The sequence below is a fragment of the Columba livia genome, chromosome W (assembly GCF_036013475.1).
Source record: "Columba livia isolate bColLiv1 breed racing homer chromosome W, bColLiv1.pat.W.v2, whole genome shotgun sequence".
NCBI classification, from domain to species: domain Eukaryota; kingdom Metazoa; phylum Chordata; class Aves; order Columbiformes; family Columbidae; genus Columba; species Columba livia.
In genome coordinates, this window is record NC_088641.1 from 8,234,270 (window position 1) to 8,252,497 (window position 18,228).

Genomic DNA, 18,228 nt, shown 5'->3' on the forward strand with positions numbered 1-18,228 from the left:
AATCAGTTCATATTCTAGCAACTTTTAAATACAACCTCTTCCAAGCTCACATCCATCATAGCATTTAGTTTTCTTTCCCATATCTCCAACTAGCACATAAATTCAATGCGAATCAGATTTTAACAACTTAAATTATTTTCTGCTCTCAAAATTATTAGATAACACTAAGAGCAAATTAACTTACAGTACTGTACTTCATCCCATCTTTTCCAAAGTTCTGCAGAACAACATTAATTGCAATACAGCACTATAACCCAGAATCCCACATTCAAGCCACAATTGACTACAATATAATTTCAAGTTTTCTTTTATCTGAGGATTCCCCCACAAAGTTACTCTAATGTGTTAGGATGCATCCTAAGGAGGAGCAAGGTGGTACTTTAGTAGTGGAAGCAGTTCCCATTTTGTAATTATCTCCCCAAACAAAATTATTTTGGTACCAAATATATATATATAAACTAAAATACTGAGCTCAGATATGCAAACCAAACACCAAGTTCAAATATGCAAATGGATCACAATTACACTAATTCAAGACAATATCTCGATTTTAGCATTGCACCTTTGGGCCGCTTACTGTTCAGCCAGGTAGAGGTACCCCTGGGTCTCCCTGACAAAACAGGTCAGTGCACACTGGAGCCCAGTTGGCACCTGCCCCCTGCCGTTCTTTGCAAGCTGGACTGGGCAAGGCTTTTATTAGCATCTCATCTGGTGTGCTACAACTGTTACCCAAAAGCAGGATTCTTTATCCGGTGTGCATTCAAAAGAGCTAAATTTAGTACACTGAGATGAGACACAGCCTATCACAGAGTTACTCAAGTCTGAATGCTGGAATAAAGCTAGCATGCTAGAAAGAACAGTAACAGCTATCACACACAGAATCTTATCATCACATTCACGCAGTAAATAACTAAATTACTCATAGTCTTCATATCATCAGAAAATGTACAGTTTGAGTCAATGGATTCTTGTCATTTAAGTCTGTGAACTTACTGTACCATATAATAGGCAAAAACTTACGAAATTGTAATGCATTTAAACAGATACCTACAAAGAAACAGATTAATAATGAAAAGTATCTCACAGAGTGGTCTGCAAGTTTTTTGTGACTTGTTTGTTATCAATTAATTCTCTTTCAGCTTGTTGTAATTCAAACTGTTCTGCCTGTAAAACTGTCTGCAATGATTTAATGATCTCCTGTAGAGATTTATTTTTGTCCTGCTCTTCTCGCTTAAGAAATGGCATTAATTGCAACAAAGTATTATACTTCAAGGTTCTATTCTCCAGCCACTTTTCCCAATCATCTAACTTACTTACACAGCAGCCACCATTGACTACAATATTTCACAAGATCCTCTTTTCTCATGTTTCCAAGTGCTTTCCTATGTTTTAAAACACCTCCCAATACCAATTTCTCAGGAACACGACTGAAAACAGTCATTTCCAACCCCATCTCATAAGTAAAAACCATGAGAAGAGGGAAGGACAAGGGGGAAGCATGGAGCAGCTTGCAGCACAAGTGAGAGAAGTGGAGGGAGAAGGTTTACAGTGCACTTACACAAACAATACCACAAAAAAACAACTGTAACAACAACCAGTAAAACAATTAACTCATGTTCCTGTATAACTTCTGTATAACCTGTCCCAAGGCTCTTTAGCTGGAACCGCACATCCTGCCGTTCCCACATAAACCTGGGGATGGCATGCCAGTGGTTGAGGGACAAGACCTAACACTTGTCCTTGTTGAACTTCATGAGGCTCTTGTTAGTCCACTCTTCCAGCCTATCCAGGTCTTCCTGTAGGGTGGCTCTCCCTTCTGAAGTGTCTACTTCCCCACTCATTTGGGTGTCATGGGCAAACTTCATCAGAGTACACTTGATCCCATCATCCAGAGCACTTATGAAGATGTTTAACAATGTTTGGCCCAATATCTATCCCTGGGGGACCCTACTCGCAACAGGTTGCCAGTTTGAAAAGGAGCCATTTGACTTTGTATGTTCATGATGGTTCTCAGGAAGTGCAGTATCTTGTCTGCTTTGTCTTCAATATCTTTTTGTTGTCATCTTAGTTGTCGTAGATCACCTGCATGGCCTTCTGCATCAGTAATTCTGTTTTAAATGGTAGATATCAAGGTGCCTGCATTTTGGCAATGGAAAGTATAGTGGGGTACCCCTTGACCTGTTGCCTGAATAGTATGGGGGTAGGAAAAGAGGAAGCAGTAGCTAATTGAGCTAGTACACAGACATTTTCCATCTTGTTTAGCTAACAGTCTGACTTCATACGTGTGAAATTGTTAAATATTAACAAAAAGCTTAAAATGGAAATTTCTTGATGCTTTCTTACAGGTATATGTGTTTAACACATACAGTTTTTTGTCTGGTGCTTGACTTAAATGATTCTTAGACTTGCATTCTTTATACCTAAGCCCAGTTTTAACCATAACAATAACATTTTAAATTCCTGTCTTTTATTAATGGTATTTGTAATTAAAATTCTTTGTGTAATGTTGAAATGGATTTGTTTTGAAGAATTTTCTCTATTGGTTGCTCTTTTTGGAGGAAGGGGGATTTCTATAAAAATGGTATAAGAAATGCTGTTACTAGCATTAAACTTCTTTCTAAGCCTTGGGAATTTAGTTTCACTGGGTGACTCTCTTTTTTACTGTTATAGTTGATACAGTCTAGAGGACGGTGTAGTTCTATATCATTTTTGATAGCGTTGTTCAGAAAGATCAGGCAGGAGTGGAAAGTCAGAGTCTTGTCACATATGTTTGTCCTTTTTGCAGCCACTGACTAGAATACTGGCACATTTACCTGATGGTGTTCAGATGTTTTTAGTGTCAGATGCTAGGATCAAAAAAATAATATTATGCATATTTTATGTCTTTAAATGGTGAAACATTTTTCAAGGTATATTGGGCTTCTATGGCAAGGTTTTGTTAGTGGGGGGGGTTACAGAGGTAGCTTCTGTGAGAGGCTGCTAGAAGCTTCCCTTATGTCAAATAGAGCCAATGCCAGCCAGCTCCAAGATGGCCAAAGCTGAGCCAATTGGCAACAGCGATAGCACCTCTGGGATAACATATTTAAGAAGGGGGAAAAGTTACTGCGCAACAGCAATTGCAGCTAGGAGTGAGGAGTGAGAATATGTGAGGAAAAAACTCTGCAGACACCAGGGTCAGTGAAGAAGGAGGTGGAGGACATGTTCCAGGTGCCAGAGCAGAGATTCCCCTGCAGCCCACGGTGAAGACCATGGTAAGGCAGGTTGTCCCCCTGCAGCCCATGGAGGTCCGTGGTGGAGCAGATATCCACCTGCAGCCTGTGGAGGACCCCACACCGGAGGGTCCCTGAAGGAAGCTGTGACCCCATGGGAAGCCCGCACTGGAGCAGCCTCTTGGCAGGACCTGTGGCCTGTGGAGAGGAGCCCATGCTGGAGCAGGTTTGCTGACAGGACCTGTGACCTCATGGGGGACCCACACTGGAGCAGTCTGTTCCTGAAGGACTGCACCCCATGGAAAGGACCCACGCTGGATCAGTTCATGAAGGACTGTCTCCCATGGGAGGGACCCCACACTGGACCAGGGGAAGAGCGTGAGGAGGAAGGAGCAGCAAAAACGAAGTGTTAGGAACTGACTGCAACCCCATTCTCTGTCCCCCTGCAGTGCCTGGAGGGAGGAGGTGGAGAAGTCAGGAGTGAAGTTCAGCCTGAGAAGAAGGGAGGGGTGGGAAGAAGGTGTTTTAAGGTTTGGTTTTATTTCTCATTATCCTTTTCTCATTTGGTTGGTAATAAATTAAATTAATTTTCCCTGAGTCGAGTCTGTTTTGTCGCTAATTAGTGAATGATCTCTCCTTGTCCTTATCTTGAGCCTTTCATTGTATTTTCCTCTCTCCTGTCCAGCTGAGTAGGGGAGTGATAGAGCAGCTTTGGTGGGCACCTGGCATCCAGCAAGGGGTCAACCCACCACACAAGGGCAAACCTATACTGCCTTGGACTGCAAGTAGCTCTTTGGGCATAATTGGGGGGAAGGGAGATTTTGTGGTAATCCTTAATAACATTTCTTTCATTGTTATTTCTGAGGATTAAACACTTCCCCCCCTCCCCCACCCAGGTTAAACATGAAACAGGATCAGATGATAAAAAGAAAACAATTTTGTATGTTTGTGTACTTACTAAATTGACCTTTGTGATACAACTTAACATCTAAACACTAAAAACAGTCATTTGTTTTGGCAGCAGAATTAATTGAGGCTAAAACAATCAAAATTCCACTTGTATCAAGCTGTTCATTAGGAATTGCTGTCTGACCTTTGTGCTGTCAGAAAAATGACCTGTTCCACTATGATATGATACTATTTTCAGCCTGGAGAAGAGGAGACTGAGGGGAGACCTCATCATGGTCTACAGCTTCCTCACAACGGGAGAAGGGGCAGGCACTGATCTCTTCTCTCTGGCAACCAATGATAGGACCTGAGGGAATGGCAGGAAGATGTGCCAGGGGAGGTTTAGGTTGGACATTAGGAAAAGATTCTTCACTCAGAGGTTGGTGGAGCACTGGAACACGCTCCCAAGGAAGGGAGTCACAGCCCCAAGCCTGGCAGTATTCAGGAAGCATTTGGATAATGCTCTCAGACACATGGTGTGAATTTGGGGTTGCCATATGCAGGGACAGGAGATGGACTCGATGATCCTTGTGGGTCCCTTCCAACTCAGGACATTCTATGATTAAATAGCAGAATGGTGGTTGGTCCACTGAAACTGAGAGAAAGGCTGAATAAACTTTCTACTGCAGAAACAATTCAGAAGTGACATGCTGCAAGGGGGAGAATCAGAAAGGGCATTGATATCCAGCTGAGCTGTCAACTGGCACTGAGCCAAGCATGCAAAGCTTTTCCATTTGAAGGAGCATGTGAAGTATATGCAGTTTTTTAAAAAATTGTCCTCCTTTCATGCATGATTAACGCTCAGAGAGGCAAAATTTGTTTTTATCAAAAACAAGAATATGTTTTTTTTTGTTTTATTTGTAACTACAAGTACAGATCTATGGAATTTTTATAAAAGCTTTTCCTTGAAACAGATATGTTCATAGCCATGCATGCATGTGTGTAAAATGATTCCTTGGAATGAGGAGGAAGGGCAGAAATTTTTTTGAGTGCCTGACTGTTTCCAGTTATTCAAAATTAAGTGTAGTTAATAAAAATCATAGAATCATAGAATAGTTTGGGTTGGAAGGGACCTTCAAAGGTCAGCTAGTCCAACCCCCCTGCATTGAGCAGGGACATCTTCAAGTAGATCAGGTTGCTCGGAGCCCTGTCCAGCCTGGTCTGGAATGTTTCCAGGAATGGCAAATCTACCACCTCTCTGGGCAACCTGGGCCAGTGTTTCCCACTCTCATAAAAAATTTCTTCCTCATGTCTAGCCTGAATCTCCCCTCCTTTAGTTTAAAACCATTACCCCTTGTTTTATCATAGCAGGCCCTGGCAAACCAAAGCTTTCCTCAATTTCAGAAGCCTAACAACTGCTCCACTTCTGATTTATTTGCTTCAGTGTCTTGTAAAATAGCAGCTGTCTGCTTCAATGTGTCTATAAAACCATCATCCATTTGCCTTTCTTTCATGTCCATATCTATCCTGACTGATGGAATGCTGTGAAATGCAGCTGCTTGCCTTGGAAAATGTTTTAAGGATGATACTTTGTGGGAATGTTTATATACAATTAGAGGAGCTCACTAATTTTTGAGGCCCACTTCCTTTGTAGAATACTAAACTTTCATTAGCATCCTGATAGCTAGGTATGTAACCTTAAGTGACTGAAATCCCACTAGATATCTGACGTATGATGTGGAGAATGCAAAATTGCTGGCAGGACCTCTTTGAGCACAGACGGGTGGGCTGGCAAGAGTAATGAGTCTAATTCAATATGAATTTAACATCAATACCCTTTAATGAACTCTTAACAACACTGAATATCAATGTCCCCCAATACACGTTTTAACAACCCTTATATACTCTTTGCTTAGTGGCCACGCCACAAACACAGGCAACGATTGGTTACTCTCTGCAGTCACACGTCCCCCTGCCTATGGTGATTAGCTGCAGGGCACTGTCCACGAGCTGTTCACGCGCAGGGATGACAGTGCCCCTCCTGCAACCTGGGTTGAGGGCAGACCAGCTTCTGTTTACTTCCTTTCAGTCTTTGGTGTCTCTAGGAAAAACCTCCGTGCAGGTGCTAGCCTGCACCACAGCCACATCAAGCGCTGGCTTGTTCATAGCACACAGCCAAAAACTCTCCACAGATATCCATATCTCTTTCTGTTATAAAGGCTAATCTTAATTTACACATTATATTATTTTTTCTATCCTGTGTGTGTACAGTATCAAATACTTCTTTCAAGTCTATGAACAGATATTTGAGATATTTAAGCCATAGAGTCACCATTCCAGAGCTCAGTATAACTGGACTGTAAAAAAGTTATCTTGAACCTGAAACTATCCATGCTTAACACAAGAGAACATTAATTCAGAGACTTTTGTAAGGGTTGGACTAGATCTCAGCTATTACTTTTTACATTTTAAGACACTTATCTGGGTAAGTATTTTAGATTTTCATAGTCCTGATTTAGTTCTAATATTTGCTTTTATTTTGTGTTCATATGAAAGCTTGAGAAAAGCTTCCTTCTCAGTTCACATTGTTTTCTTGTCTTTTATGAGAAAAAGAACAAAGGAAAATCTCAATGCTTTGGCTGTAGTATTACAGATTGTTATTATTATTGTTGTTGTTATTGCAGTGTGGCAAAAAATGTAGGGCCAAATGTAATTTTAGGACTGTATACATGTAACTACTCCTACATGTATACAGTCCTAAAATTACATTTGGCCCTTTGAAGGCAATCGCAAGGCTGATGTAGCTCCTGATTAAAATGAATTTAACACCTCTGATCTAGATGGTCCTTTTTGGGCTATGATATGGCAGGGACTTTAGAGACTACTTCAGGGAATAAATTCAGTCCCCATCATCAGCAGTACCTCTTAAATGTGAAACAACTGCTTTTCTTTCTTTACACATTGCAATGGACAGTGAATCTGTGTACTTGCTTCAGAAATTTTGGTGGTTAGACTATGCAGCATGAGGTTCTATAAATAATACTATCAGTGCATTTAAGTTAATCTTCCAGGTCTTGAGCTGAAATACTTGTTGGAGTTAACCCTTTGCCTATACTTCAATCATTGAGCATGTCTGTTAAGAAAACTTTTCTGCCTCATAGTGAAGAGGTAGTGCATCTACATTAAAATCTCCGTGTAGCTGTTATGAAAGTTATTCTGATACAGCACATGAGTATGCATGCTTTGACTTGCATCTATATATTACATCTGTTTGGCAGTCTCCATTAATGCCGAACCACTAGGAGTTTTTGACTGTATCATCTAATGATTAAGGAAGCAGAAAGATAGATTATATTGCTGGTTCAGAGAACAAAGCTTTTTGAGTTTTGTGTGTGTGTGTGTGGCTTTTGTTTGTGTGTGGGTTTTTTGTTTGGTTTGTGTTTGTTTTTTTTCAATGATAGTGCAGATGTTTTTACTCACAGATGCACAAGTACAGTGGACAGTACAGGGAAATTTCTTAAGAAAGCATTCCAAATTCTTTAATGATGGTGTTGTCCCAGAAAAAGGGTTCTGTCACCCAATGTGCAAAACAACCCCAAATTGTAGCACACAGAGACACGATATTGCCTATTACAGAGTTGTGAAAGCCTGGATGCTGGAATAAAGCCAGCATGCCAGAAAGAAAAGTAACAGCTATTATATACAAAATCTTATCTCTACATTCACATGCTAAAGAGCCAATTGGTTACACATTTGCCTATTTGTTACATAATCATTTTAGCGTATAATGAGCAATATTCAGCTAAAGGACACTTTATCCAACAGTCTTGAGATATATATATATTAAAGCAAGACTCAGCTAATTGGGCGGGTTTCAAAATGTCTGAAGCTGCAAGGTCAATCTCTCTGATTAGGTGTTTTACAAGTCACTCTTATCTTTGTCAGACTGACCTAAAACTGAAAGGATTTACATATCTTTAGGTTAGCAATTGCAGACAGGATTCATTCTTTTAAGTGGTAATGACAATTCCCCCCATGAGACTTATTTGTATGCATCTCTATATCAAATGTCTCACCTTTTCTAAACTCTTTTAGTGACTGCAACACAACACTTGATCACACATTGCAACATAACATACAAACATAAAAATATAACAACTGCTAATACAAAAATTGCAATAAATTTCTTAATCCATGTCCATAAATCAGGAATCCAGGAAATCAATCATGTCCAAACTTCTTGAAATCCATAAGAGGTATTGTTGTTCTATACCTCATGCAAGATGGTAGTATGTTTCTAAATCTCCTCTCAGTCGTGATTCTTTTAGATTGATCAACATTCAAATGAAGTGTTTTCCCAAGAGTGGTCCCAAGATATATTAATAGGAAGGAGTATTTCTCATATAACCCTTTTATTTTAATTTTCCAGGAAATGTGTGAATATCCAGCAATTGGTCTTGTTAGCTATCTGCATGATCATCTGTATCGTCATAAAATGTACATTTTGAGTCCATGGATTCTCCTGATTTAACAGTCTGTGAACTTATCATATAACAGGCAAAGAAAAGACTTATGTAACTGTAATACATGTTTAAACAGATACCTACAAAGAAAACAGGCTAATATTAATGCTACAATGAATACCAATAAATCTCCTTGAATACAATCAGATTCTGTATAAGATTCTATTTCAGTCCAAGTGCAGTTCATTAAGTTTTCTTAAGTTTTAGTGTTAAAGGAGTGATCTCTTCTGATTTCTACCCAGTCTCTGTACATTATTCACAGTATCACAGTATCACAGTATGTTTGGGATTGGAAGGGACCTCAAAAGATCATCTAGTCCAATCCCCCTGCTGGAGCAGGAACGCCTAGGTGAGGTCGCACAGGAACATGTCCAGGCAGGTTTTGAATGTCTCCAGAGAAGGAGACTCCACAACCTCCCTGGGCAGCCTGTTCCAATGCTCTGTCACCCTCACTGAGAAGAAGTTTCTACTCAAATTTAAGCGGAACCTCTTGTGTTCCAGCTTGATCCCATTACCCCTTGTCCTATCATTGTTTGCTACCGAGAAGAGCCTGGCTCCATTCTCGTGGCACTCACCCTTTATATATTTATAAACATTAATAAGGTCACCCCTCAGTCTCCTCCAAACTAAAGAGACCCAGCTCCCTCAGCCTTTCTTCATAAAGGAGGTGCTCTACTCGCTTAATCATCTTGGTTGCCCTACGCTGGACCCTCTCCAGCAGTTCCCTGTCCTTCTTGAACTGAGGGGCCCAGAAAGGGACACAATATTCAAGATGGGGGTCTCACCAGGGCAGAGTAGAGGGGAAGGAGGACCTCTCTCGATCTACTAGCCACTCCCCTTCTAATACACCCCAGGATGCCATTGGCCTTCCTGGCCACAAGGGCACAGTGCTGGCTCATGGTCATCCTGTTGTCCACCAGGACCCCCAGGTCCCTTTCCACTACACTGCTCTCTAATATGTAATTTCCCAACCTATACTGGAACCTGGGGTTGTTCCTGCCCAGATGCAGGACTCTACACTTCCCCTTGTTAAATTTCATTAGGTTATTCCCCGCCCAGCTCTCCAGCCTGTCCAGGTCTTGCTGGATGGCAGCACAGCCTTCTGGCGTGTCAGCCACCCCTCCCAGCTTAGTGTCATCAGCAAAATTGCTGATAGTACACTCTATTCCCTCGTCTAAATCGTTAATGAATATATTGAGTAATATTGGCCCCAGTACTGACCCCTGAGGCACTCCACTAGATACTGGCCTCCAACTAGACTCCGCACCATTGACTACCACTCTCTGGCTTCTCTCCTTAAGCCAGTTTGCAACCCACCTCACTACTCTATTGTCTAGACCACACCTCCTCAACTTAGCTGTGAGGATGCTGTGGGAGACTGTGTCAAAGGCTTTACTGAAGTCAAGGTAGACCACATCCACCGCTCTGCCATCATCCATCCACCTTGTTACATTCTCATAAAAGGCTATGAGGTTGGTCAAGCATGACTTACCCTTGGTAAAGCCATGCTGACTGCCCCTAATAACCCTCTTATCCTTGATATGCCTTGAGATGGCACCAAGGATAAGCTGTTCCATTACTTTCCCAGAGACAGAGGTGAGGCTGACCGGTCTATAATTACCTGGGGGTAATTATATATGTTATATATTCTAGTGTAGTGAAGCCAGGAAATGACTCCCTTAAGTTTCACAGCTATGTTATTAAGTTGGTGCAAAAGGAATTGTGGTTTTTGCATTGTTGAAATTTGCCATTTGATATTGGAATACATTCTTAAATAAATGTGGTTATGTTATACATCATTTTAATGCACTTTTCTGCCTTTATGTTTGGTGGGGTTTTTTGCTACTGACTTATTACTTGCTGTTAATTTTATATTTATTTTAGACTATGGAAATGATGTTAGGCCAAAAACAAATTTGAGCAATTTTCTTATTCGAGTTCAAAATGGGTCATAAAGTAGCAGAGACAACTTGCAAAATCAACAATGCATTTGGCCCAGGAACTGCTAATGAACATACAGTGCAGTGGTAATTCCAGAAGTTTCGCTAAGGAGACGAGAGCCTTGAAGATGTGGAGCATAGTGGCCGGCCATTGGAAGTTGACAATGGCCAACTGAGAGCAATCATAGAAGCTGATCCTCTTATGACTACACGAGAAGTTGCCGAATAACTCAATGACAACCATTCTATGGTCATTCAGCATTTGAAGTAAATCGGAAAGGCGAAAAAGCACAAGTGGGTGCCTCACAAGCTGACCAAAAATTAAAAAAATTTGTCATTTTGAATTGTTGTCTTCTCTTATTCTATGCAACAACAATGAACCATTTCTTGATCGAATTGTGACGTGCAGCAAAAAGTGGATTTTATATGACAACCAGCGATGAACCAGGTCAATGGTTGGACCTAGAAGAACCTCCAAAGCACTTCCCAAAGCCAAATTTGCATCAAAAAGAGGTCACGGTCACTGTTTGGTGGTCTGATGCCAGTCTGATGCACTAGAGCTTTCTGAATCCCAGCTTAACAAATCGATGACATGCACTGAAAACTGCAATACCTGCAGCCGGCATTGGTCAACAGAAAGGGACAAATTCTTCTCCATGACAATGCCCAACCACGCATTGCACAACTAACACTTCAAAAGTGGAACAAATTGGGCTATGAAGTTTGGACTCATCTGCCGTATTCACCTGACCTCTCTCCAACCAACTACCACTTCTTCAAGCATCTTGACAACTTTTTGCAGGGAAAATGCTTCCACAACCAGTAGGATGCAGAAAATGCTTTCCAAGAGTTCGTTGAATCCTGAAGCATGGATTTTTATGCTACAGGAAAAAAAAAAAAACAACTTATTTATCATTTGCAAAACTGTGTTGATTATAATGGTTCCTATTTTGATTGATAAAGATGTGTTTGAGCCTAGTTATAATGATTTAAAATTCACGGTCCAAAACCTCAATTACTTTTTCACCAACCAAATAACAATACAGAGATAGAAAAAGTGGGAATCTAAAATTAGGGCTATAGCTATGCTTTTTTCCTTTGATTTTTCTTTACATAACTCTTGTATATTCAAAGATGATAAATTGAAAGCCTTACGCTATATTATGGATGCAATTTTAAATGAGAAGGTGAAACAAATTAGAAATGTTTCATGTGGTTGTTACGTTATTGCGTAGGCAAGTAAACTGTATTTAGACAGTGTGCACCATTATTTTATTTTTTTCTGTATGAAAGAGTGAAAATATTTAATGATTTGCTGTACATGTATGATTTTGCAATCTGTTTGACCATTGGCAGAGTAATTATGATTTTCAGTTGCCACCTACAGTTTTAATTAGATTATTTAGTATTTTCAAGAAATATTAACAGCTGTTAAAATATCTTAGGGGTTGACCTTCATTTGAGATTAAATTTAACCTAATGTTTATCTTAACTGTCATTTCTTTAAGGCCCTATTGAATTTGAAGAATGTAACACATCCAGTGCAGTTGAAGGTGAGTTGTTGTAGAATAGCTGTTTATCTAAAAATCCTGTGGATAGGACCTGAAACTGAGGAGAGAAGGAAATTCATATGTGAATTTGTATAGTTTTAATGTATTCCAATAGACCAAAAAGTTGGTTTTATTTTGAGAAACGACCACCAATACTTTATAAGCCTAATGCATAATGGGCAGAGAATTTTAATGTTTCTTATAAATATACTTTGACTAAGACCCTGTCTTTGCAGTGGTTTGGATTTGTTTCAGTTATTACTGTGTAACTTAATTTACAGTGTCAAAACATGGCCCGGGCTCTTTCCACTGTTGCCATGTTAGTTATACCAAAGCTAATATAGTGTTATGGTCACAAGGCCTTCCTTTGTTGGTGTAGCTTATTTTGCTTAGGAGATTGTTTTAAGTGGTTAAGAACTGTTTTATTTAGTTTTGGGACAGAGAAGTCGACAGTATAGCTATAGCAGCCAACAACTAAGTTGGCAAGATTGCAGCTGAGATTTAAAATCCATATTCAGAAACTACCCTCATATTCCATTTGTCATTGTTTTGGGCTGCATAAAGGACAGAAAGGAAATAAATCCCAGATTAACATTTAAAAAATGGTTTTGGAGCAATCTCTGTCTCTATTAAGCTATAAGATATGCCTGAGTTTATAGCTACCTGATTTATAGGAAGTTTTGAGTTATTTCTCCCCGAAAATTTCTAGAAGTGAAGAGATTCCTTATGTGCTCTGTAATGTATTTCTGTAAAGGGGAATATAGTGGGTTTTTTAATTATGTGATAAAATTGTCAGTTGTTAAATTTTGGAAACCAAATTATTTCCACCATTTTACTCAAAAGCTTGCTGTAGGTAGTATCTTACATCAAAAGAAAACTGTAAACTGCTTGGATCAGATACTTGCACTCAGTCATTTTGTTTAAACTTTGACAGTCTACTTTGATACAGCAAAAATTTAGGACATGACAGTAAGTCTGATAGAATATTTAAATTTATTTTAATTTTAGTATATTAAATGGGTATGAAAGCAAACCTTTTTTCTGTATTAAAGCAATATATATCCAGTGCTAAAAATAGGGAAGAAAAGACAAAGGAGAAACATGGTTGCAGACTCAGTGGGAGACAGCATTAGAGCTGGCTACAGCACTGGGTAATCATGGACTCAGCATGAGCTTGGAAGCCAGTAGATGTTCTTGTTTTTTCAAGACCAAGATCCTAATTTTTAGGAGAGACAGGGGCTTGCAGCTACCAGGAACAAGCAGGGAAATAAGAACAGGCTGTTGAACTGCAGTAGCTGAGAGAAGTACGGTTCAGTTTCTGATCCAAGTGCACTGGCTATTCAGGAGCAATAGCTCCTGTTGAGTTTCTGTAAGCAGAGTCCCTTTCCTCAAAACTTGCAGCGTACCCATCTTCTATAGAATAAGTGACAGTCTAGTGTACCCAGCTTGGAGATTTGGATGTATAATGCTGATCGGTTTTATAAAGACTTATGTTATTAATCTGTTGATAGAACCTTTTTTTTTTTTTTGTACAAAGCTGATGTGTTTTAACCTTGGTAGGCAGCTAAGCCCCATACAGCCGCTTGCTCACTCCCCTCACAATGGGATAGGGGAAGGGAATCAGCAGAGTAAAAGTGAAAAAAATCATGGGTTGAGATAAAGACAGTTTAATAGGGAAAGCAAAAGCTGCATGCTCAAGCAAATCAAAACATGGAATTCATTCACTGCTTCCTATCAGCAGGCAGGTGTTCAGCCATCACCAGGAAAGCAGGGCTCCATCATGTGTAATGGTGACTTGGGAAGACAAATGCTATCACTCTGAATGTCCACTCTTCCTCCTCCTTCCCCCAGTTTTTTATTGCTGAGCATGATGTCATATGGTCTGGAATATCCCTTTGGTTAGTTTGGGTCAGCTGTCCCGCCTGTGTCCCCTCACGATTTCTTGTGCACCCCCAGCCTGCTCACTGGCGGGGTGATGTGAGGAGCAGAAAAGACCTTGACTCTGTGTAAGCACTACTCAGCAGTAACTAAAACATCCTTGTGTTATCAACACTGTTTCCAGCACAAATCCAAAACACCCCATATTAGCTACTGTGAAATTTAACTCTATCCCAGCCAAAACCAGCACATTATGTTACTGAACAACATATTGTAGTAATGTTCCCTTAGTTTGCTTTTGTGTTCCCTTACTTTGGCTCCATAACTACCTCCACTTTTAGATTTTTTTATCAGTCATCATGGCAGCATTTAAAAGGTATTGCATTGGTATGCACCAGTGTATGACATTGCTAAATATATACTCCTCTCTCTTTGATCTTTAAATGAAAAGTGTTTGTTTCATAGGGATAAAACCACGGAAGAGGAAGCCTTTTGGTTTATCAGGAATAATGAAAAAAGAAAAAGATACCGTGTCTATGTAAGTATATTTCCAGCTTGAAGCTGGAAAGAATTGGGCAAAAAAATCCATTCCAAGTATATCAGCCTGTTTGCATTCTCATCATACTGTCCCGCAATAGCCACAGGTTGTTTCTATGTTGTAGCTATAAATAGACAAATCTGCAAGTCCAATCGAATGCAGTCAGCTTGTACGGTTGTCATAACTTTATTAATCAAAGTTTCTAACTCCATTTTTGCTGTCATATTTATTGGATATTGTTTACCCTTACCGGATTGAAGTCCTGTTTCAATTCTATCAGTGTAGTGTTTGCTTTACCAATACTTTGGTTGCCCATAGTAGTGGAAATACAGCATCCAAAATTTCCTTGGAGATTTCTCACTTGCAGCAAGCAGATCTGCACCATCCAAGCAGCTTCTTGTAGGACATGCAACTAAACAGAATTCTCAAAAAACGTTATTTGAGATTACAATTTACTTAACAGATCTTAACCCAAAAGAGATATAGGCCTTTCGGGCAAATACAAGAATTCAGCTGTTAAAACTTTGTTCCAAATTTAGCATTCCATTGGTTTCAAAAAATGATCTTTCTTTCTTTCCCACAATCTCAAAAACTATCACAGTGAATTTACTAAGAAGTCTTTTACAACTAGTTACCACAAAATAAGTCTATTCAAAGATATTTGGTTTAATTTCTCAGTTTCATTAGAACAATGGATCCACTAGGAATGCCTTTAAATTTCACCCTCAGACTGCTCCATTCAGTATTACAACATTGCTGCAGTGGGGGGAGAGAGAAAACCCCCCTTTTACCACTTTAAAAGCAGGCAGCCAGGTTTTTCTTTTTTTTTCCTTCTTGCTGCAGTTTAGATACAGGCAAGGCCACGCAGGTGGCGTCAATTGCTGGTGCTAAGTGGGAGCTGCCAGGGAGCTAAGTTTATCTTGCAGCTTGATATAGGACTAAAATTTATGTTGAAACACAGGCCTGGGATATTTTGCTTTTTCGTTTTCCCCTTTCATTCCAGCCATAATACACTCTATATGCAATTCTAATTAGCTGAGCAATAGTTACATTCCTCAGCCCCATGTACCTTTTGCAATGTCTTACAGATGTCAATAAACAGCATATTAACTATCAATCGATTACTTTAATTTTCCTAGATCCAAATCAGGTCATATTCTAGCAACTTTTAAATACAACCTCCTCTGAGTTCACATCCATCATACCATTTAGTTTTCTTTCCCATACTTCCAACAAACACATAAATTCAATGCGAATCAGAGTTTAACTACTTAAATTATTTTCTGGTCTCAACATTATTAAATAACAATACGAGCAATTACTCTAATGTAATTATCTCCCCAAACAAAATTCTTTTGGTACCAAATATAAATATGCAAATTAAAATGCTGAGCTCAGATATGAAAACCAAATACCAAGTTCAAATATGCAGATGGATCACAGTTACACTTATTCAAGACAATATCTCGATTTTAGCATTGCACCTTTGGGCCGCTTACTGCTCAGCCAGGTAGAGGTGCCGCTGGGTCTCCCTGACAAAACAGGTCAGTGCGCACTGGAGCCCAATCGGCATCCGCCCCCCCGCCGCCGCAGCAAGCTGGACCGGGCAAGGCTTTTATTAGTGCCTCATCTGGGGTGCTACAACTGTTATCCCAAAACCAGGATTCTTTACTTGATGTGCATACAAAAGAGCCAAATCCAGCACATCGAGATGAGACACAGCCTATCACACAGTTGCGCAAGTCTGGATATTGGAATAAAGCTAGCATGCTAGAAAGAAAAGTAACAGCTGTCACACACAAAATCTTATCATCACATTCACGCAGTAAAGAACTGAATTACTCACTATCTTCTGTATTATCACAAAACGCACATTTTGAGTCCATGGATTCTCATTATTTAACAGTCTATGAACTTACTGTACCATATAACAGACAAAGACTTATTAAACTGTAATATGCTTAAACAGATACCTACAAAGAAAACAGGTTAATAAGGAAAAGTGTCTTGCAAAGTTCAGCAAGTTTTCTATGACTTGTGTGTTATCAGTTAATTCTCTCCCAGCTTGTTGAAGTTCAAATCATTCCGCCTGTAAAATTGTCTGAAATGATTCAATGATCTCTTGTAGAGTTTTATTTTTGTCCTGGTCTTCTCGCTTTAGAAACAACAAAGTGTTATACTTCAAGGTTCTATTCTCCGGACACTTTTCCTAATCATCGAACTTATACAGCAGCCACCATTAATTACAATATTTCACAAGTTCTTCCTTCCTCATATTTCTGAGTGCTTTCCTATGTTCTAAAACACCTCCCAGTACTAATTTCTTAAAAACATGACTGAAAACAGTTGTTCCCGACCCCATCTCGTAAGTAAAAACCATGAGAAGAGGGAGGGAGGAGGGGGAAGCACGGAGCGGCTTGTGGCGTGAGTGGGAAAAGTGGGGAGAAGGCTTACAGTGCACTTATACAAGCAATATCACAAAGAAACAACTGTAACAACAACCAATAAAACAATTAACTCACATTCCTGACAAGCTGCTTGATTTTCAGAAAGGCAATACACAGAAGCAGGTATTCCGTCCTGTTCTGGTGGTTGTTATGGTTTGTAAGTAACTGGAAAGGCGAAAGAAAAATCGCCGTGCTCCATAGCCTTTTCACGGCAATTTGCATCACCCCTTTGTGTTCTGCTGTCTTAGTCATGAAGGGGTTACTGAGTGCTGTATAAGCATCATTAAAATCAGGCAAAGGAGGTTCTGAGGGCAGAGTTTTAGACTCCTGACCCTGCTCCACACAAATTCTGGCCTTATCTTTACACAGCTGTGATGGCATTAATGATGGATATAGAAATGACTCTTTTTTGATATCTACAGAGCCTGACTCAAAAGGATGAGTGCTGTCAAGACTCAAATAATTAGCAACCTGCTCATTTGTGTTTTTCTGTCTATCCTCCCCTGTTTGCCTTTGCAGTATGTGCTCTGCCGACTGCAACTGCGATAGTGCAGAGTACACAAATCTCCAAGTAATATGTAAGCTATTGGGAACTGAATTCTTTTGTGCGAGTAGCTTCTCAGAAGTACGATACGCAGACGAAAGTAATAGCTGCAGTAAAACCTGCAAATACAATTTATGTTCCTGAGAAGCAGCTTGCTCTATACTAACGCAATCCCGCAGCTCTCTCGTTCAACGAGGACTGCTTGTCCCTATCTATACCATAGGGATTAATGTGGCCACAAATAAAATTTACTCACCTGTCAGATTGCATGGTCACCACCAAACACACTGCTCGATGAAGAGCCTCCAGGGGTCACACACTCACACGGGGCACCATCTTGCGGCGATTAGGAACGACGCATACCAGGACGCAGACAGAAATTCACGCAGAGGCAGAGATTTTGTTCAGGAAGGAGCGCAGAGCCTGGCCAAGCAGAGAGCTGACCTAGGCCTAGACTGCTTTCTTTATTCACCATTGACAATTTATAGGATTTACAGGTACAGTACCACAGTATCACAGTATGTTTGGGATTGGAAGGGACCTCAAAAGATCATCTAGTCCAATCCCCCTGCTGGAGCAGAACACCTAGGTGAGGTCGCACAGGAACATGTCCAGGCAGGTTTTGAATGTCTCCAGGGAAGGAGACTCCACAACCTCCCTGGGCATCCTGTTCCAGTGCTCGGTCACCCTCACTGAGAAGAAGTTTCTACT

General features: G+C 40.1%; 1 protein-coding gene across 1 annotated transcript in view; it reads left to right on the forward strand.

Annotated features, from left to right (window-relative positions):
• The window catches only part of LOC135577094 (F-BAR domain only protein 2-like), a 131,263-nt gene that overhangs the window by 44,944 nt on the left and 68,091 nt on the right, over positions 1-18,228 (forward strand). Inside the window, exons 9-10 of the mRNA XM_065044791.1 lie at positions 12,069-12,113; positions 14,454-14,526. Of these exons, the coding sequence (XP_064900863.1) occupies positions 12,069-12,113; positions 14,454-14,526 (118 nt within the window). The remainder of the gene's footprint in view (positions 1-12,068; positions 12,114-14,453; positions 14,527-18,228) is intronic.